Source organism: Fusarium proliferatum (genome assembly GCF_900067095.1).
Source record: "Fusarium proliferatum ET1 genome assembly, contig: FPRO_scaffold007, whole genome shotgun sequence".
Classification (NCBI taxonomy): domain Eukaryota; kingdom Fungi; phylum Ascomycota; class Sordariomycetes; order Hypocreales; family Nectriaceae; genus Fusarium; species Fusarium proliferatum.
Genome location: NW_022194796.1, coordinates 1053400 through 1074908, shown reverse-complemented (window position 1 = coordinate 1074908; position 21509 = coordinate 1053400). Strand labels below are relative to the sequence as shown.

The 21509-nt window shown below is 48.7% G+C and overlaps 8 protein-coding genes across 8 annotated transcripts; 5 read left to right on the top strand and 3 right to left on the bottom strand.

Moving 5' to 3' along the window:
- Positions 1–1451: 1451 nt before the first annotated feature.
- FPRO_07850 (uncharacterized protein) lies at positions 1452–3008 on the top strand (the record flags this gene model as incomplete). Its single annotated transcript, XM_031234049.1, has 5 exons — positions 1452–1479; positions 1538–1567; positions 1627–2684; positions 2739–2912; positions 2964–3008. 5 exons carry the CDS (start codon positions 1452–1454, stop codon positions 3006–3008), a joined length of 1335 nt encoding a protein of 444 aa, XP_031083825.1.
- A 1206-nt stretch (positions 3009–4214) lies between these two features.
- Positions 4215–5366, top strand: FPRO_07851 (uncharacterized protein; the record flags this gene model as incomplete). The annotated part of the gene is made up of 1 exon (XM_031234048.1): positions 4215–5366. One exon carries the CDS (start codon positions 4215–4217, stop codon positions 5364–5366), a length of 1152 nt encoding a protein of 383 aa, XP_031083824.1.
- Positions 5367–5540: 174 nt separating this feature from the next.
- On the top strand, positions 5541–6131 carry FPRO_07852 (uncharacterized protein; the record flags this gene model as incomplete). Its single annotated transcript, XM_031234047.1, has 1 exon — positions 5541–6131. One exon carries the CDS (start codon positions 5541–5543, stop codon positions 6129–6131), a length of 591 nt encoding a protein of 196 aa, XP_031083823.1.
- Positions 6132–6534: 403 nt separating this feature from the next.
- On the bottom strand, positions 6535–8250 carry FPRO_07853 (uncharacterized protein; the record flags this gene model as incomplete). The annotated part of the gene is made up of 1 exon (XM_031234046.1): positions 6535–8250. One exon carries the CDS (start codon positions 8248–8250, stop codon positions 6535–6537), a length of 1716 nt encoding a protein of 571 aa, XP_031083822.1.
- A 1032-nt stretch (positions 8251–9282) lies between these two features.
- FPRO_07854 (uncharacterized protein) lies at positions 9283–9425 on the top strand (the record flags this gene model as incomplete). Its single annotated transcript, XM_031234045.1, has 2 exons — positions 9283–9338; positions 9362–9425. The coding sequence occupies 2 exons, from the start codon at positions 9283–9285 to the stop codon at positions 9423–9425; spliced, it is 120 nt and encodes a 39-aa protein (XP_031083821.1).
- A 2946-nt stretch (positions 9426–12371) lies between these two features.
- Positions 12372–14909, bottom strand: FPRO_07855 (uncharacterized protein; the record flags this gene model as incomplete). Its single annotated transcript, XM_031234044.1, has 5 exons — positions 12372–12485; positions 12542–13130; positions 13182–13922; positions 13997–14269; positions 14323–14909. The coding sequence occupies 5 exons, from the start codon at positions 14907–14909 to the stop codon at positions 12372–12374; spliced, it is 2304 nt and encodes a 767-aa protein (XP_031083820.1).
- A 3660-nt stretch (positions 14910–18569) lies between these two features.
- FPRO_07856 (putative DAP1 Damage response protein) lies at positions 18570–19166 on the bottom strand (the record flags this gene model as incomplete). Its single annotated transcript, XM_031234043.1, has 4 exons — positions 18570–18751; positions 18807–18864; positions 18939–18973; positions 19076–19166. The coding sequence occupies 4 exons, from the start codon at positions 19164–19166 to the stop codon at positions 18570–18572; spliced, it is 366 nt and encodes a 121-aa protein (XP_031083819.1).
- Positions 19167–19564: 398 nt separating this feature from the next.
- FPRO_07857 (uncharacterized protein) lies at positions 19565–21177 on the top strand (the record flags this gene model as incomplete). The annotated part of the gene is made up of 2 exons (XM_031234042.1): positions 19565–19938; positions 19989–21177. 2 exons carry the CDS (start codon positions 19565–19567, stop codon positions 21175–21177), a joined length of 1563 nt encoding a protein of 520 aa, XP_031083818.1.
- Between the last annotated feature and the right edge of the window lie 332 nt (positions 21178–21509).

Below are 21509 nucleotides of genomic sequence, written 5' to 3'. Positions count from 1 at the left end.
TCCACGATACTCTGTCAGATCTGGTATGGCCGGTCAATACCCTGACCATTAACTTTTAGGTTCAAGATGATTTCATCAGTTGGTACCCTTAACATGATCGCTTACCAAGCTGAAGGCTCTGATAAGTGGCTTGTTGTGCTGCATGCCTAAACTTGTGGAGCTTCATGGCTGATATCTCGTCCCTTTGAAGATATCATTCTCCAAATTAAGTCCTTCACACATTCCCTCTAGGGTCCAAGGGGTCCTAAGAGCGGGATAAAATATTCGTCATTTATAGACGCCTGGCTACGCATGTAAGACGAATTGTGGTCCAAAGCCAAACACAAGCGTAAACAGCGGGTTTGACCTTTAGAAATACTTGTTATTAACTTCACAATGCATAGGAGCTGAAACCGCCATATCCTTGGCAATGGGAATAAGCACATACTCAGAAACTACCAGGAACTGGCCATGCCGATGGAATGAGGGCACCACGGGTAACAAGCCTTGGCATGTTGTAAACAAATGGAACTTGAGGTAAGGTCTTCGTGATCGGTATGCAAAGAGACTTGGTGCCTCTGACTAAGATACCAAAAACAAACAATGAAAGTATATTAGGACTTGCTCATCTGAAGCTACCTAGTCCAGGAACTCCATTATCTAAAACTGAGGTCTCGCGTAGGTTCTCTCGTCAAAACCGTATCTAATCATATCACGTGTAAAAAGTCGCTACAGCAAGCGAAGAACAGGAAATCTATTGGCTTGCCACGTGATAGATGGATAACCTACATAGGTAATCGCGAATTGATAAGTCTGAGGTTAGGACTCTTTTCCATGGATTTAATAAATTCACAGTACTTCCATGACCCAGAGCTTCCGAATGGAGGAGAAAGTCACGGGCTAATTTTCTCGCAAACCAATAGGCTCATGGAGATGCTAGCTACGCGCTGACTATTGCCCCGCGTAGGCGCTTACGTTAAACTGGCCACAGAGCTCATTGAGGCAGGGGCCGATGACTTGATGGCACTCAGTGATTGGGCATGATCTTGAATGAAACAGCCTGCATGCTGCAGCTTGTGTTGCATTTGTTGTATGAGTAGCGGGAACTTGGTCTCTTGGGACGCGGCCGTTTCGTTTCGATGGTGAGACAGGCAAATGCCGAAACAGTATTGAAAGGCATTTGGCAAGAAATACGTCGATGATAGGATGTTGCCCAAAGTGCTGTAGCTTTTTCAGTCTGGGTATCTCCATCATCAAACTCCAAGACTCAAGTAATCGTGGTAGATGGAACCCGATATCCATGCGGGGCTACCCTAGCTTGGCACATGTTACGGGCGGCTAAAGGAAACAGGGTCGAGCTGTCGTAAGAGGGCTGGCTCTCTCAGGGTCTGAACATTTTCTTCCCTTCTTCATTTTATCCTCCAGTCCAGAAGCTCTTGTATTCTTACGTCTGTGTATTGTTCCTATTAGTTATGGCGAGCCAGCAGCATTACTATCCTCGTAAGTTCACATCGAGTTTTGTATCATGACAACGAAGCTGATCATGACACCTCAATAGCTCCGCCTGGCGCGACACAAAGCTCACCAGGTTCGCAAAGCTCTCCACAAAGACCATTTAGCAAAGCTGACCATACGATCTCTGGATAGCTCCTCAACCGCCGCAACAGCAACATCAATATGCTCTGCCGCCGACCTCTCCTCCGGCTAATCGCACACAATTCTATCCTCCTCCGCCTCAGCCTCAACCTCAGCCCGGACAGGCTGTGAACTACCCTCCTCCTCCTCAACATACACCATCTCCCCAGGCTCCTCACCAGCCGACACCGATTCACTATCCGGCTCCTCCCCAGGCTCAGCAGCAGACTCCCTCTCCACAAGCCAAGCATCACTCTCATAGTTCCTCTCAGGGCTACTATCCTCCTCCTCCAACTTCGGCACCAGCGTATCAACAGCACTTTCAGCACAACCTGCCTCAGGCGACACCTCCGCCCCCGCAGAATCAGTATCATGCGCCGGGCCAACAGAGCAATTTGGCCATGAGGCCTGGGCCAACTCCTCCAGTAGTGACTCCCCAGTCTACCCAACAGAACTTTGAACCGCCCCCGCCAGTATCCCCTTTAGATGACAACCAATATCCCATTGAGAAGCCCAAGCAGGAGCCTGAACAGCAGCCTGGAACAGCAGTTGCAATGACTGTGTCTGGGGCACCCGAGGCAGGTCAATTCGTTGGGGCAGGGGCCACGTCGGATGACGTTGGAACATTCAATGGTGGCAGCTACCGAATTAGCCACCGCGACACCAACACGATTCTCACCATCCAGCTCGCAATGGGCTGCCCCATGACTGGCAAGCCAGGTGCAATGATCGCCATGTCTCCCTCGGTTACTTTGAAAGGCCAAATCAAGTTCAGCATGAAGAAGATGATCACCGGAAGCGACATGTCAAGTTCGACATATATTGGTCCAGGAGAGGTTCTTCTTGCGCCCCACAGCCTTGGCGATATCACTACCCTTCGTCTTACAGGCAAGGAAGCCTGGTCCGTAGGCCACGATGCATTTCTAGCTTGTACCCAAGGTGTTATAAGAGACCACAAGAGCCAAGGATTGGGCAAAGCTATGTTCAGTGGCGAGGGCCTCTGGATTTATAAGATCAGTGGTATAGGGTTGTTGTGGGTTTCGAGTTTCGGTGCTATCATTCACAAAACAGTAGGTTTCTTGAACGCGTTTTCTTGTGTTCTCTGGGGCTAACATATGGACTAGCTTGTCGAGGGGGAGAAGTACATCGTAGACAACGGACATCTGATTGCCTGGAACTGCAAGTATGTAATGGAACGTGTTGCCTCTGGAGGTATCATCTCAGGCATTGCGTCAGCAGAGGGTTTGGTTTGTAAATTTACTGGCCCCGGAACGGTCTACATGCAAACCCGGAACTCGGTGAGTGAATTTTCCTGTCTGTGGTCCTTTCTGTCACTAACAATGTTATAGAGGGCCTTTGCTGCTTTCATGGGTGGGCAGCAGTATCAGGGATAATTGTTTCGTGGAGCCATGAAGAGCAAGTGAAAGCGAGTGCCTGCCTATGATTTGTGTAGTGTTTATTCTTCTTGAAGTATTTTGGGCTTTCAATTTTTCACTGGGTTACTGGCCTTCTTTCGATACCTCTAATTATCTACCTTACCTAAATACCAGCGTATCGAAGCACCTTGCCTGGTCCTGCTCACAAACATGCGTCTATGAGATTTCCCCATATATTCCGGATTTCTACTATGGTACGAAGGCTTTGTACCTTTTTGCCTGTTTTGGAGGTCGATGTTCCCTCCTTCTTGAATTAGTTTGGTCACCCAGCTGAATTTTGAGTCTGAGGGAAAGAGTCATTCTTGGGGAGCAAGAACAGATAAAGGCATGGCACTTAAGTGCTTTCTTCGTTGTATATGATTACTCTAATCGCGCCTTCCACATCCTCAACATTGCTATCAAAGTAAGGTAGTTAGTAATTTCACGACTCCCCCCACGGATTTGCTGTTTTCCATCTTCACCACCACAGGTAGCTTGGCCTTCATTTGCAAGACAGCCAAACCCCTTTTTGGACAATCTATTCCGCTATACGCAGCATTAAAACAAATTGTCTCCGGCAAAGACGCCTGAGCAAAAGCGAATTCACTTGTCAGCGATCGTACCCGAAGCTTATCAGGTTCCCCTTTTTGGCACCCTATGTCTGAGGCAAGCTTAGCACCTTTGCCGCGAAGCGCCTGTCCACGCAGTTTCCCCATTACGAGTTTCGATTGAATCACTCGTATCTCAATATAAGTATGTTTCCCTGAAACTTACCGGCCGGCTCAATTTGATAACTTGGGATCTTGGTTGTCTGATACAGGAATCGAGACTGACACCCGATGTAGGCACCACCCAACATTTCCTCTACCTAGGCTACAACTTTGGGTTAGAGACTCGCCTTGGTTTTCTGATGAACTGAAAGAAATGCATTACGACAAATAGAATCAACAGGCTACAAACTTAAACTCGAGACGTATGCACTGCTGACCGTCAAGAAAAGACGCAGAAGCATCACTAGCATACAACACCAAGCACTTGTTCTGTGTTTGTATAGAAGCATACGGCATTTCTAACATTGGCAACCGTTGGCAGACTATCTTCACATGATCAAATTTGATTAGAATTCGTGGTGCATCTGACAATCCCCGGTCAACGCATTGAGGCGCTCAAGATCCAAATTTCGGCATGGCCTTCGAAAAGAGGATTCGAGGCCGAATGGCTCAACCCGTGATTTCAATCGACACAACCACTGATGATTCTTTTGAGGAACTGTCTTCAGCACCGTCTGTTTCGCGGAGAGAATACCCGGAAGAAAACCTCGCGAGTTCAAAGTTTGCTGAAGCAATGAACAACCCAGACTGGCGTCGTCGACGCGATGGATTCAGTGCTTCTGACCTTACTGACACAACCAACAGCACAAATCAAGCCAGCCCACATGGTCGCGGGGTTGCCAGCAACGGCACAGAAGGAGGGTACATCTCCCATATGAGGAATGGAAACATATCTCCGTGGACTTTGATTGACAATTCCAATCAATTCCAACCATGCCTCTGCGGTTCTGAGACTGATATCAAGGAATCAAACGTGTCTTCTACTAACCAAGAACATGATGATACGCAGGCAGCTGATGCCATGAGTGGACTCTGTACTATCCAGCTTAACGTCGACCTGGCCGGTGGCCACAGCAAAGACCGCCAACTCCGCGTTCTTCAAGTCTCACCCCTTCCTTCTTACGCTGCCAGCACACAGGAGAATAGAACGGAAGTCCCTCATATTGATCAAGAGGCTCCTATTGCCTACGTGCAACGTGTGATCAGAAAACAGCGAACAACTATGCAAAGAACTGATAACTTCAATGCGGAAAGAGGTCGAACTCCTCGCCGTATTTTCCCCACAGAGACCGGAAACGAGAGTGAACTCGACAAAAAAAGGACCGACAAGGCCAGGCAAGCTGTGCTGAAGGACCCAGCTGTTGCCAATATCGGTAGCGCACATGCAAAATCCCAACCAACGGTACTCAGTGGCCTGTCATCGCCAGCTGAGCAAACCAGAAAGAGTGAAGAACTCGAACGCAGAAAAGCCGCTTTCATGAAAATTCTGCAGAAGCTTCAGAAAGGGTCAAAAAATGAGACTGAAAAAACCAAGAGAGACACAAACAGGCCCTTCATCAGTCATGGTTATCCGTGGGGCCCAAAATCAAGCCAGCAGCCGGGCCAATCTAAACAACAAAGCTCTGATTCCGGTATTGGCTCTCTTTATAGCGACCACCCGAGAAATAAGGAATCATCTAATGACTCCGGAGTCCGAATTGATTCTGATGCCCTCACACATGGGTAGAACCCTAGGGCAAGGGAATTCCTGTCATTCAAAAGAAGTTTCTCGACAGTACCACAGACTCTAGGAATTGTCAACTTTCCAGAAGACGATAGTCTGAAGAGTATGTTGCTAAAGCAAACTGAGAATGAAAACGAACACACCGTTGAAAATACCATCAGAACTGCATCCCATAACATGGACGACGTTTCTGTTCCCCTACTACAGTCAGATATTGGTGCCAACAGCACAGAGAGTACATCCGTTCCAGCGTTAAGCACAGCCGATTCAACTAAACAGGGCCCAGGAGAGATCGCCTACTCATCAAACATATCGCCGCCCGCCAAGTATGGATTCCCTGGGGGTGCTTGTGGCCCTCCAGTGCGAAATATCCTCACTCCTGGAGTGCTACCGGGACTTGGAATCCTGCCAACACCTGCAACGTTCGGCAATACGCCGAGCCTAGCAATGCTTAGTCCTCTTCTACCACAGTATCCTGTTGCATCAGGTCACTTCATGGACACTTCTGCAGCGCCTCAGATTCTCTTTAACTCAACGCCGGGAAGTAGTTATTATCAACCTCGCCTACACCCTGTTCCTAAACCGACAAACCCTGACCCAATTCAGCAGCAAAAATATGAAGAGTACATTGAATGGCGTAAAGCTCATGAGCCCGGATACGCACTTGCATGCAAAGGTCGGCAACAACGCCGTGCCCAACGTGGTATAGCAACGCAACCTGTATCAATGCATCACGCTTCGTGCGAAGGAGCCCAAATGGTTCAGTGATTAGTTTGGATGATGGAATGTGGAGAGAAACTTGAAGAAGAAAAGAAAATGTTCTGGCATTAGCAACTCTGTCGTTGTGCAAACCAAGCACGACCAGACCAAACTATTAATTCTCGCATTCATTCCTTCCTTGTATCCATTACCTGTGTAAGACAGAACATGAATCCATTCTTATCAAAAATTACCAGAGTTAAGAAGTTGTATATATACGATGGTGGTATAATAATTGAAGAAACGCCAGGAGAAACCTTTAAATACCCAATACATTGTTCGCGACTCTTCAGTATTACGACCCCAAATTACAGACATACCAAAACGCATTTGCGACACCAGTTCGTGAAATGCAAAACTTACAAAGATTGATAAATGATGCCCTGGTTGCATGAAGCCAATCGTATGGCTTCTAGCATTCCTCACCTTCTGCGTCCTCATCCAGGCCCTCGTCATGAACGCTGGTTAGCCTTGATAACTCTGTCTTAGCCGCCTTGAGCGGTTGACATGTCTCCCAACCTCCGCTAGTGGACACAATGACACGAACGTTGGGGTGAGAAGCCCATTCCGTGAGAGCCTCGTCGTTTGTACCCCCGAATACGACATGTGGCTCCTCATTCTTTGAGGCACGCTCAAGGTGAACAGCGACATGCTCCATTCGATCATCCCAAGTCTTATGGCCGTTATTGAAGACTGTTGTGCAGCCCTTAGCTGGGCAATCCATGTAGTCTGGCAATTTGCAACGCTGCCGGAATGCTTCCTCCTGTAACTTCTTCTCTTGAGCTAACCACTCAGGAGGGAAGGTCTTGTTTTTCTTGTCAGCCTTGGCAACCTCTTCAGGTGCGTGCATACGGCGTATGTGTTGTGTATAGAGGTCTTTTCTTTTAAAGACCCTGCAATGCGTAGCGGTGCCCAAAACACCTTTCAGTGGGGTTGAAGGATATCCGCAGGCACCAGTTGTACAAAGCCAGTAGTGTAGGTTCAAATGCTGAGCCGAAACATGTCTTTTCCATTCATTCTTGTTTGCAAAAGCGTGGTTACAGCCCGCAAAATGGAAGACGCAGATGAAAGGGCGAGTATGCATGGCATTGATGTGTTTCTGCAATGATACGTCGTCGTTGAACACTTTCTGGCAATGTATGCACAATATGCTTTCACATGAGGAGAGTAATTTCCGCGCTGGGGTACCGTGGGCAATAGGCCGTGATTTGGTAACCTTTCCTCTGCTAGCATTGGTGCTGGAACTTAGTCGTCTGGTGCGGGCCCGCCGACTGCCACCTTTGGCATTTCGAGGTGACTTGGTTCTACAGTTGGGTCTGTATTCATCGTCACCATCGTCGCCATGGATAGTCTCAGCTTCGTTTTCGAGATTTACGTCCAGATCCGTGTCGTCAGGATCAGGGTAGGCCGTCTTCGTATCGGGTTGAGGATATAACTCTTGAGGTAAAGGGTCGAAAGTCGATGGAGAACTCGAGCCATCACCTTGGTAGATGGAATTGGGAGTGGCGCCGTCAAACTCAGCATTCATGTCGAGGGTGAAAGCATTGATCTCTTGCTCCTCTCTGATTCCAGAAAAGGGTTGACTTGGTTCAATGATAGCCGGGTCCACACATCCTTGCGGACCACTTGATAGTCCGTAAAGGGAGACACTAGGTGACAGAGAGCCTGAACCAACAATGTTCGGAGACAAGACTGCAACATCGGACGGCGTAGAAGGGCCTAGAGTGCTGACATGTGCATCATTATCTGTCCAATTGGGACTGTGTGGTCCACTCGCAGCTGATGATGGTTGGTAGGACATTGGAGAGCCCGGACGGACTTGTGAATTTTGATGAGCAGGACCACCCATATTAGGGTAAATCCCGGTATATTGAGTGCCTGGGATATCAACGTATGATGAAGCGATGAGGTAGCTGCTCTGAGGCTCTTGCAGATACCTCTGCATGCTGTTGGTGCCACAGTAGGTACCTTCGTGGCTGGGATAGGGTGCCATATGTTGAAGAAGGGGATCAATTTGGCAGGTGAAGTCTTCGGGGTTGACCGAGTCAGGGCTGGAATAGGAGAAATAACGTGTGTTGGATAAACACCTAGCTCCTTTGTTCCTCTCATAGGGTGAGTGGAAAGTCATGGTGTTAACAGATCCCCTTTTGTTAGAGAGGCACTGCAAGCAAGGCCCTTTGCGGCGAAAGAAAAGAAGAAGAACAAGAGCACGGTATGCCAAAGCCTTCAGAGCGAAGAAAACCTGGAGGAGAAAGTGCCAATGAGCTGTTCAAGTTCTAGCGCCGAAGTTAAGAACCATCAGCTCTGAAATGGTGAATGGGCATGTGTATCATGAGTGCAAAATGTGCGAGTTGGTAACGCAAGACGCTGGACGTGTAAGTCACCTGTAGCGCAAGCTCAGGGAGCCAAGGTGAATGGGAGGCTTGGTATAAGTAGGAATGGAAAAAAGCGAAATTCACAAAGTGTTGACCAGAAAGGGATTGCTAGGACTGTTGACCACAATAGAGAGGAGTCGCCATGGTGGAGGGCGAGGGCAGGCATCTTAATAGATTATAAAGACCCCAAGATTTGTATGGCCAGAAGGTCTCGCCAGCCTATCTCGAGAGTCCTGCCGACGCGGGCATTGGGCACTCCCTGAGTTGGTCGAGCAGAGCCTCAAGTACGTACCTCAGCCTGAAGAGGCATCGGTGGAAGTGGAGCACTGCGCTGATCCCATCTATTACTCTTCAGGACGACCTGCAGCAGCATGGGACTCCAGACCTGACCCTGGCCGGCCTCGCCCTGTCACCCCTGGGAGAAGATGGTGTGCGAGCCGGGACGGAGCCGACAAGTTGAAGGGGTACCTTGATGTAGGTAGGAAAAATGCCCAAATACCAATCTGGTGGCCGAGGCGGCAGATAGATGACTTTTGTGAGCTGTAGCTGCTAGGTGAGGTGGATTTCATCTCCCAAACTCTGTCCCAGGTCGGTATGCACTCGAATTCGAATAACTATCAGACATTTTCCAACTGACAGCGGGTATGCATCGCTGAGAGAAGTCATGTTGACATTGTCTTCAGTCATCGGCGGCCAAGTCCATGGCCGGTAATGTTAGTCCAGGGCACACGGGGGTGAGTGAGCTTAACGCCACGCAACAGGACGGTAAGGCCCGTTCAGCCGCCATGTCAGTACTGTACATATGTATTGCGCCAATGTGGATGGATACGTGCCAGTGTGAGTGAGTCTAAGCATTCCTTGCAGCCGCAACGGTGATGCGATGGCGATGGCGATGGCGATGGCGATGGCGATGGCGATGCGGCGTTGAATGTTGATAGGCCTGTAGAGTACGAACTGTGTCTGTGCCCGAGAATGGGTAGGCCAGGGATGAGCAAAGTAAAGCAAAGTAAAGCAAAGTAAAGCTCAATCGTCAATCCTCCGGCAAGCTGACGCTGATGACTGGCCTGAGACAATTTGATGCAAGACGTCTCTTCCTGGTGACGGCCACCTCTGATTAGGGCCATCATTGCGCGAGTGTGGATAGCCGCCAAGTTAGAGAGAGCCTGCAGAGTGTTAAACCCAGTAAAATCCGCGTCAGTGAGCGAGGATCGCGATTAGTGGCGGCTAATATTTTCCAAGAATGACCCTTGAAACGTTTCATGACGAGTAACTACGTGCTGTGTCATGTGTGTCTACCTACCTAGGTAGTCAGGGCTGGAAATGTTGACGACTTGGGAATTCGATGAGAACGTGAAACATTTCTTCCAGTGGTGGTTTTGACGAACTCCTCCCTAACCCCCAAAGAAACGAAATCACTCATGGCTGAGGTCCTCCAGCTCGAGCCAGAGCTGGAGCTGGAGCTGGAGGATCGACGACAGGCGTTAAACGTTAGGTTGGTTAATTTAATGGAGCCAAGGAAATGTCTCTCCAGCACTAAACCTTTGTGGGCCAAGTCTACACATATGAGCACCTTAAAAAAGTAGGCGGCCATCGCCTAGATCTTGGCCAATAATGAGCACTAGAAGAGAGGCTAGTGGATTGCTAGAGCCAACAGACTTACAAGCATTGCCTCGCCCGACCTGGGTCTTGGCTGTCACTCCTTCACTGTCTAGACTGTCTAGACTGTTTATGAGTTCCCGCCCCATGCCATGCCATCCCGTCTTACACAAACGTTACCCTGGTGTACATACACTATACCGTGCAACTGATGGGGGCAGAGGCAGGCCAATCTGGTTTATCGCACGAGTTTGGCTTTCAGCTCTCGTTCTATTGGCACAAAGACCCTTGTCAATATCGATCCTCAATGACACCCCGTCTCCAGTCTGATAATCAAGAGTCCAACAACAGAATCTCGAGAATGCTTGTTCAGGTACTCATTCCTCCAGCACCTACTCGGTACTATGCCATGTAAGTTATGTAATGGAGAGTAAGGGAGTACGGCCGAACCTTATTCGAGAGCAGATTCTCTGCAAAAAATACGGCAATTTGAACAAACCATCGGGCCATCATCCTGTTCTGGACTCGGAAGAAGACACCTGTGTAAGTCACTACTGATCCGGGGAAGGTCGGGGGGTACGGGCCTTGTTCTTCATGACAGATATCAATTATGAATCATCACAATACGGCAGCAGGGCTGAGTCCATAGCTACACGCACCTCCATTCGCATGCACGCGCCATGGGGGCTGTCTGGGTCAAAGATTAATGTCTGCAAGGCCATGTTATATGGACGAAGTATTAACAGCCCCCAATATGAGCCTTGGGATTGTCCCGTAATATTGTATGCCGAATGAATATCGAGTACCTCGCTTCAGCTGCAGCGAGCTGGATGTTGGGTTCATCTATTTTGAGCCATGTATGTACGAATACGTAAACTTACGTCTGCCATCTTCGTATCTTGATCCCACTTGATGAACCGAGTGCGTGGATTGAGGTTAACTCCAGTGCATACAGTCCTTCAGCCTCTTTACAACCTGGCTCGAGTCACAGTCAGCGTTGTACCACTCTCAACTGCTATGTAATTAGGAAATGCAACATGTCAGGGTTGGACGTCAAGCTGAACTATTAGCCGCCGTTGTTAACGTGAAATCACTTGCCCCCAATGATACAGCAGCCTTTTGAAATCTATCTCAAGTATAGTGGAACCAAAACTCTCCGTCGTTCGGCTCATCCATTCCACAACCATCGAGATGAACCCCTCTCATGGCGATCCCGCTTCATGGGATGATCTAGATGGTGCAGAGACCTTTGGCTCCTGCATTACACTTGATGGTACCAGCCGTTGAGATGCATGTCTGGGCTCACTCGAGCGTCGGGAGGATCGGTGTCTCCCCCAAATGTGGTGCAGATCTTATCTTCCGTGGGTAACCCCTGCGAGATAGCCTATCTACTCCGTACTCTGTCGTATGTATGTACTTATTTCAATCCCATGCCCCTGTGGGGAGAGCAAGGGCCATGTTAGTAGCCCTTGGTCCCTTGTGTAACATGACAAGTGATGTAGACTACCCAATGCGGCTCCTGGGGAAATGAGCAACTACCAGAAACTCACAGCGGTACCTTGGCTGACCCCTCAGATACCAATAGTTCCTTTTGTCGTCAATGAATCATTATGCGCCTGTGACACACATAGAATGTATGTCCGACGAGGCAACTCGTGGGTCGGGTTCAGCTCTGAAGCATCTCGTCCACATGGACCTCATGGCTGCTCTTGATCACGCCGCGGGAGCTTATCCGGGGCGCCTGTTGGAGTGGCTTGAAACTGAGACAATAGTCCGCGCCATGCCAGTCGGTGGTCAACTAAAGTGGAAATACGTCGTATGCACCAGGGCACTATTCGAGCGTGCGGACGGCACTCGAAGTTAGCCGATGCCCCTGTCTTCTTGGCTTTGTTGATCCTACCGGGGCCGTTTGGTAATATCCCGGACCAGACTCTCACTAGCACTTCGTGATATATCAGGAGCAAATCTCACAATTGCCCTAGCCACTGCCGGGCCTATAGCATTGCTATGACTGGGGCTCGCATTAAAGCATCGACGTGCTCTTGATTTCTGCACATCCTAACCTTAGCCTTGTTGGAAGCTGCAGAAGGCGAAGATAAGATCAATTTCATTCTATTATAAATACAAGTGCTTCCCAAGCAAAAACGACCCTTTGACTCTTGCAACTTGTAAATATCCAAATATGCCACATGACGGGGGTATATCATTCGCATCATAAGAACAGAAAAGGGAACATCCGTTGATTATAGTATAACATTGACACGCTGAACACAATAAGCTAACTGTCGCTTGTAGATGGAATTGCGTGCCAAGTACAGTTCTTGCACGAACGTTGGTTGCACTCGCAGCACAACGTGTTGTTGCTGAAACTGTTTTCAACGGCACAATTACACTGTTTGAATGTGTCAGTCTGGTTGCGATTGGCATTTGGGCCGGGTGTCTACTCACACATGTCCACATATACATATCCTTCTTTCTACCTCGGCGATCTTCACCACTGTTTTCTGTGGAAACACTGCTCTGAGGAGATATCGGGTCACATGGGGATGATCCAGATGAGGATTCAGACTCATCCACCTGGGGAGCCGAGGGGACAACTCTGTGGTCCTTCTCATGTATCCACTCGCTGATGTCTCTCTGGGGTACACGACGGCCAGAGAAATGGTCGTCGATGTGATCGCAACGTTTCGCCCAGGTGTTGTCCGTCTCTTTAATCTCAACAGTTTCCTGACAGAAGCCGCACCAAAAGTGAGCATCGCAGTGACGACCCTTTCGACAACCTTCAACTTTCTCTTCGAGCTTGCTGGTATCTGTAATCTCATGCTCCTTCGAAAGATGGTTCCGGAAGCTCTCGCGGCGGTAGCAAACCTTGCCACAAGGCTCAGCAGAATCAGGCTTGACGCAGTCACATATCCATGTCTCGAGCTGATAATGCTGAATGGATTCATGTCTCTTCCAATCGTTCTTGCTTCCAAATGTCTTTTTACAATCGGCAAAAGTGCATCCGTATGGCTTTGAATGCCTCTTCTGGTGCTTTCTTTAGAAATAGTTAGCCAAGATATTCGGCGTGTTGGATAATAACACTTACTTCAGCTCGCACAGACGAGGAAATGCTTTGTCACAATCCTGACATTTGTGAGGATGTGATTGGCTCTTGCTGTTCACTGTATCTAGTTTTGAGGCCTCCTCTCCGAGGTCTGCGAATCGCTTCTTCAGATAGCTTGCGATGAGTTCTTTTGGTATTTTATCAAGAAGGTCAACGTATGCTGATTCTGGGCTCACATCGGACGGTGTTTCACTTTCTTTCTCGTGTGGGGGGATTGCTTTAGGAGTCCGTTGGGCTTCGTCAGCGTCAACCATTCTGACATCAACCTGTTGGCTTCCCGAGTCCCCACTGTTGCGAGAGACGTCTGTAGTTGTTCCTTCACCTTGCTGCACGCCATCCATAGTTTCTGGTGCATCATCGTCAGGCTGTTCAGCTTCAGAAGCGGTGACATCATCACCCGGCGCATCCTCCTCAGAAGCGGATGCCGGCCATTGATTTGATGGCAGAGCACTGCGCCCACGGATAATGTCAGGGTGAACAAAGTTCTCGTCACCTTCTCGTACCGTTGCAAGGCTCGATGCATCTCGATCAAAAGATAAAGAGGGTGATCCTCGAGGAGGATTGTTTGTACCGGATTGGGATTGTGAAGCCCGTCGTTCACCATACGGCACCCGGAAGGACAGAATTGTTGAGGGGTGGGCAAGACCAGGTAACTGTTCTTGTGCCTGGAGATATGCCATAGCACTCCCTCCCACGCCCTCGAGGTCTTGTGATGGAACTGGACTGTGGTTTATTAGCTAACTTCTCGGTACCAGAGAAAGTATGGGGCTAAAAAGGAAGGGGGAGAAAAGGCATACCGATGCACATATTCAGAGAGATCGTCATTGGCTGAATATGTCTTTGCATGAATTCTCTGCAAATGTGACCTAAAGTTGTCTGCCCTTGGCCAGATTTTACTTTTCTTCGCACAATTGCCAATATTACACACAAAGGTGCGACCAGAAACAGTGCGGTCGCTATGTACAGTTCTCTTATGTCTGTCAAGGTCGTTCTTGGAAGTGAAGCCTTTCTCACGCGAGCAGCCTGTAACGTCACAGTGCCACGGAAGAGAATGTTTCAATTCATGTTTTCTAGGCTCTATCAGTAAAGGGGTGATCAATGGAGGTCAAACCCGTGTGCTCACCTTAGCTCGGAACGTGTACGGCATCGTTTCTGGCATTCACCACAAATCCAACGTCGCTCTCCACCAACCGGGGCCGTTGCAACGCTTGCGGGCGGATAAGATCGGACCCATTGGTCTTGATATAAGTGAGCATCGTTGGAGGCTGGTTGACACTGCAGTTGAAGGGTTTCCAGATTTCTGTTGACAAGCTGGGCATCCGAGTTTTGAGGTTCCAAATTTTGGACATCAGGGTCCATATCTTCGCCATATGCAGAAGGGTTTCCGATGCTATGAGTCAAGCGGCTGCCGTAGGCCGAATCCTCTGGGTTGGTATCACATTCTGATAAAAGTGGTTTGCTCCGATAGTCTTGATATGAAGTTTGGAAGTTGGCGGATCCAATAAGTTGCGAACGGGTCTGGCCATCATTAGGCGCACCGAAGGCAAGAGGGTTCCAGGGATCATCTCCAGCCCAGTTTTGCCAAAAAGGGTTCGTGGTCTGATGTCTCTGCTGACCCAGAGTAGCCAAGTTCGAGCTCTGCTGTTGAGCCGCCTGCGGGGATACATTGGCGCTGCCTCGCGGTTCCTGTGAAGAGCTAAAGGAGTCCATTCTGCGGGCAGAACGTCGGTGTTGCTATCAGAGTAAACGGACGCGTTAAATGTAGATGATTTCGAGCCGTACTGTTTATCTGAGCAGCACCACTGGTGGCGATAATTGGGAGCCCAGGAATGATCGTGTAGATGAACAGTAGTCGCCACAACGATTCAAGAGCGGCTAGGGCCTCGAGTTAGCCGTTGTATTGTAGCAGTACATCATAATCTGTCAGAGTTGATAGACAGGAGGGTTAAAAGTCATTCCACTTTGGTAGGGACAACAAGGTTCTCGACCTAACACTGTCGATCGAACTGGGTAGGACACATAACAGAGACACAGAGAGAGAGACACGGCAACCAGAAGAATGAAAGGGATCGAAAGGCATACATTGGGCTGAGCTGAGGTCAAATAGTTGGGTCCAGCACAAACAAGCGTTGAGTCCAGGGTCCAACAAGGGATCCAGGTCGGACGACTGATGACAGATACTAGCGTGAGGATTTTGTCAAGTCAGCAGGTCGAAGCCAGAGAGATCACCAAGTGGTTGACCGAGCTGGCTGGTAGCTACACCAGTGATAGTCGATTGCCTTAGGTATATGTTGTGTTGTGTTGTGCTTCGCGTCAGGGTGTCACTGCCAAAGTAGTATGAGCCATGGGTTAGTAGATATGCATTGAGATGTATAGGTTGGCTTAGAAAAAGGCAGAAGGCAAAGGAGGATGGATGCAGAAGCGCAAATGAAGGTGTAAATGGCGGGGGGGGGCGGTAGGGAAATAGAGGAGGGAAGAGTCGCTGTGATGAAATAAAAGAAGGTAATGGGACGGTATTGTATTTGGCAAAGTACAATTCCGGGTGAGATATGAGCGACTCTGTCTTCCCCAAACCGCCTCACTTTGAGGCTTTGCTATGCATTTGAACCAATCAGCATTCTTCTTTCAACCCCCAAGATACTAGGCATCCGGCGAGGCAGCCTGCGTTCGCCCGCTGACGAAACTTAGTTGAAAGTGCGTTTTTGCGAACCATCAATTAATGATGCGGCTGAATTTGCAACGGATCATAATATGTCTACATACGTCACCAGCATATGATTAGAACGTCTCTATAAGAACATTCGGCGTTCTTTTTCACAATTCGGCGCTTCGAACCGGTATCTCTTTCCTTACCGTGTCACCCACGATCACCAGGACTAAACAAACGGTCGCGACTATTGCCGTCATTCTGTATCATCATCAACAATTAAAGCATACGGCCCCATACGACTGACGGTCCTGATTCACAAGAAAAATCAAAGAATAAAGCTCAGCTACCACAGTTTCCCGACACAGCATTGATTCTCAGATGTATATTGTTGCTCATAGCCAGCAAACGCAAAACGCCCCTTATTGCAAGTGCGCCAAGCTCTTTGTCACATCAAAACCATGACAATTATCCTCAATTGTTGATATATTCTATCATGGAATACTCGGCTTATCACAATCATATGCCTGTCTAGGACAGTCCCTAGAATACCCAATAGCACCTGGTTCACTCCTTCATCCACCTCTGGATAGCACCATTCTTCATGACTCCATGATGTGGTCCGTTGTCTCTTCTCTCATCTAATCACTTGGGTCCAGCTTGATTTGGCCACATGCATTGTGCAGTTCTTCATTAGCCTTGGTAATATCTGCACGTTGCCGAACATCCCACTATTTATCCTGGATCAACATCCTCGAAGCCGAATGTGGCTGAACGAAAACGATTCAAGATATCTATTCAAATGTAAGTGGCGGCAATAGCCTGTTGGAGGATGAATGTATATCGCGCGAGGACCTCAGCTCATGTCGAGGCCCGTTGGGCTGAGAAAAACAACACCAGCACCAGTGCCTCCTACGTATGCCCGTCCTTCTCAACTTGAACCCTCGATCAGTTCGAAACTCCAATACCCCACGACTCTTAAGTGAGACCTGGCATTCGTGTTCTCGTTTGATATTTAGATTGCGGTGCTTCTTCGTTGATACGATATTCCAGATATCGCCAAAGAAGCTATCCAGCTTAATCTGAATATTGAAAAGAGACACAGAAGAAACGCGATGAAAACTCCGCCAACAGACCCCCATGAGACACACTGGGTAACACGAGACTCGAATCTTCCCTGAAACCCTGTTCGATAATCACTTTTTGTCTATGCAGCCAGCTGTTTTCAGCGCAGCAAGGAAAATGTGCAGCTAATATTATTCTGGGTTGCAGATAGTCCATTGCATAGGCCGATTCCTCAAATATTTTGGAAGTCGATTGGATGATGAAGACTAGAACCCTTGTCTATTGCCCGACAGCTGGATGATACAGGAACTGGGGAAACGAGGAAACGAGGAAACAAGGAAACGATAATAGGGTATACTTCAATGAACGAACTCTGAAGTCGGCGTCGGCTCTCTTGCTATAAAATGCGCATTCTTTGCCACCGATCAGTCGTTATCACCAAGTCTGTTCGCTATCATCTACGGTTTTAGTTTGTTAATCACTTACTCATACGTTCCTCGCAACTCAGACTCCTTGCAACGACTTAGGAAGCTCTTGTAAGAATTTACTACCTATTATCGAGGCTCGCCTAAATAACTTAATCACATCAGGATAATTCAAGTCAAAGGCAATTGCCATAACAACAAAAATGTGTGATTGGGAAGAGTTTCTCTTCGCATGCAATCACTCGACCCTCCGCCTCAAGTCCTACTGCCACTTTGCTCGCAACGACCCTAATCATCAATGTTTTGGAGTCAAGGTCCTGCGCAAGTCATGGAGGCAATGCGTTCCTTGCGACAACTGTGCTATCGCTTGCCGGGCAAGTGAATCTCAGACACAACATAACTGCGATCGACATAGCAGATAAGTTTGGAGGCTTTCGATCAGTTATGAGCTTGGGTTATCAATGGTTTATGAGTGTTGTTGGCTAAGGATTTCATCTTGTCGGTCACCCCCTTCTATAATCCTAAATGCGATAACCTCTATCTTTGTCAATCAGTTCGTATACATGAGTAGAATCGCCGCCGATGTAATTATAGGCACAGCACTCGTGTGATATAAGCATGCATGAACCTCTTTTTGGTCCCCAAAGATCTCATATGTGGCACTTAGTGCTCAAGCTTCGCTATCCAGGTCTATCTGTCCAGAAACCAACACTCGTGTGAAACTGGGCTGTCAGGCATAGATGCTACCCCTCGCTTTTCTCCGAGCATAGACAGGCTACAAGCTGGACCCAAATAGCGTCACAGACGGTAGGATGGGTCGAAATGGTAAGGATAGGACAGAAGCGTTGCGGGCCCGTTTTGTGCAACGCTGCTTGTACGAGAGCACTAAGTTGACAAACATGAAAGCTGGGAGGGGGTGGACTTAAAGCGGAAGACCTCATGCCCAAGATCAGGTTTGCCTCGATTGAGCATACAAGGGCACACTGTGGCTTGAGCGAGAGAAGTGAGCGTTTGTGTGATCGGTGTTGAGATAGTCTTTCAGCATGTCAGCCAAAGTATAGGACTGGTCGTTGAGCTACAGACTGCATCTTGGATCCTTCGAGCTTCCTGGGCCCATGGCGGCAGAGAATCAGAGAGTCGAACCACTTCTTATTGTCCACGAAAAAAAGATATATTATAATGAAGATGGAGGTTTTATAACTTGACTTGAGTACTCGGAGGGTACTCGGCTAGTCAGTCCATGTTCGTGGCACCTTCAACAACACCAACGACGTTGTACCGCTTTGAAAAGAAAGTAATCCAGTCATTCAATACGCCCTTTTCCTTCTCATCTAAATCCTGCCACTCTGGCCGTGCATCCTCTGGCTTGGTCGAAGTCTTGCCGAGAGCTCTCGAGGCATCCTTGCCGGCAAAGACTGGTCATGACAGTTAGGTATCGTGGGCTGAGGTATATGCAATCAGAAGATTTACCATTGTAGGAAGCTCCAGGAAGGTAAGCTTTGTTTCCAGTCACGTCGTAAACCTTGCCCTGTGTTTGACGTGATCAGTCGTGCTCAGACCAGCTTGATCATGCAGCCAGTTGCTTGCCATGGGAAATTATACCTTGATGGCTACGTAACACTTGTTTCCATCCGCACCTTTCTTCAGATTAGCAATGTCCAATTCAAAAGTCCCAGATACAAGACTAAGTCAAAGCCAGCACGATGCTTTAGCTGAGCATCATGAGGGGCGGGCCGTACCGTTGGCTTTAGCGAGCTCTTCTCGAGAGATGATGTCGTCCTTTGGGGGGTCGAGGTTCACAGGAACCTTGGGTTCAAACTTTCCAGCCATTATTTTTGTTGTAGTTGTGATTTACGTGTAAGAACGAGAGAGTAGCAAGGGAATAAGTTTGAAAGGTTCTGGGCGGTTCTCCAGATTCCGTCATATGCAATCTCTCCCCTCCCCCCGCCAAAACCAAAGACGACCCTGAACTTTCGCGCCCAAAAAGCCTCGGCCAAATCAGCTCTAGTTACTAGCGGATTCCGAAACTGCCCTCCTCTAAAGAATCTCATTGATTGGAAACGCTCAGGCCAGTATTCGTCCGAGAGATGGTCTGTGCGCAGTTATGATGAGCTCCATGTTAGCATCCACTTACAGCTTTTCAATCTCTACGCTTGTCATCACCACCATAACCATACAAAAAGAACTCCCAGCCATCACTCGCCGAGGGACTCGTCAACCGGCTTACCATGTCGGTATCAGCAGTTGCATCGCTGAGACCCCTCCGTCGGCGATGCTGGCAGCATCCAGCTTCCGGCCTGTTATCCGTCCAATTACGTTCACGAACAGCCACGGTCAACTTCTACGCTGTTGTTGGCCTCCGGCCGGACCAGCGTCGATTCCAAACAAGCAATTCAAGTAATCGCCATGATGGAGATCTTGAAGCCAGAAAGAACCAGTTACCCAAGAAAAGTCAACCGACACCACCACAGATCACATTCCGCCAATTTGCGGGCCGTGCTCTTGCTGCTGGCCTACGTAGTCTTGTAGTCGCCATGAGTCCGACCGGTATCAAGGCAGCGTTCCGACAGAGCCCAGGCGCAACAACACTAGGCATATTCATGTGAGTCCCAGAGCACACCCTTGGCTATTTCCTTGTGGTAACGATATCAGCCTCGGTGTGGTGTCAGTCATTGGCGCATACACCGTCTACCTCTACTTCAACTACTTCTACCACTACCAATTTACACGATACCCAAAACCCATCGCAAACTCTCTACGGCGAGCTCTATACTATACCAACATCAGTCCCGATTCCGAACTCGCTCTCAAGTACTATAAGCGCGCCATGGATCAATGCGCAGAGCATGGCCTGGATCCCTACTCTGACGAAGTTCTTGGTATTCGTATCCAGACTTCACACTGGCTGCAGAAGATCGGAAATTACAGCGGCTGCTTGCAGGTTCTTGAGGGCATCCTTGCCGATTGTAACAGGTGGATTCGGGTTATGGAGCACTCGGTCAAGGATGGCAAAGTCAACGATGACGGCAGACTTGTCAAGCCTGCATCCGAGACGTCTGGGGCCTCTTGGACTCATGATGCCAACGATGCCACTTCTCCCAATGAGCAAGAAGCGACTGAAGAGGAACTTGTCCCCGAAAGCTTATGGCATAAGAGGCAACGTCTTCTTACTAAGACTGTTGGGATTGCAATCAAACTTGGAGAGCTATACGCAGACGAACACGTTCTTGACCCTGATAGCTCTCAGAAGCACCTTATTTGGGCCGTTGAAACCGCTCTAAAGGAATTCCGTCGCCGCAAGGAGGAGGGTATCAAGCCCGGAGAGGGTGACTGGCTAAGTCCAGAGCAAATGGGTGGCGCTATGGAATCTTTGGGTCGTGACTACGAGCGCAAGAACCAGTTCCACCTCGCGATCCCTCTCTTCTTCCAAGCTCTTCGTCTTTGCGAAACGCCCTGCCACCGCCCCATCATTATGAACAACCTCGCAGCCAGTTTCGCCCAACATCCCATATTTGTTCCGCCTACCAGCGAGCCCTCCGAGATGATTAAGGAGCTACATGACCCTGCCATGCCTGCGACTCGAAAGGAGTGCTTAGAAGCTGCGCAGAACTGGGCCAAGAACGCTTATAAGCATGCAAAGGATGTTAGTGGCGACGAGCGTACAGAGGAATGCGACGAGGCTTGCGCTGTTGCTCTGTGTAACTGGGGCGATGTCGCAGCGATGTTGGGCAACAATGACTTGGCTCGCAAGAAGTACAAGCAGTGTATCGAAATGGCGGGCAAGCTTGGTTTTCCACATGCAGTGAAACAGGCTCAATCAGGACTTGCTAAGCTGATCTGAAAACGAAAAGAAGACATATGAAACACTTTCTCCACCCTGAATAGAGCATCTCGAATATCTTCGGGGTGAAGCACATGTACCTCAACTAGGCTTAGCCATGTAACAATAGGATGATAGATGAAATCACAACGCACCAATAATGATCAGAGACATCTGTCCCAGAAACTCCGCAGAGTAGCAGCTTCTATTAATTCCCATATCATTCTTGAGGACATAACTCGACATTCATACTTGTTTACAACACACCAAGTCAGATCGTATTTTACAGACAGGAGATGGTATCTGACGCTTAACTCTAGAGCCCAAGTTGCATTCCGATCATTATTTGATTC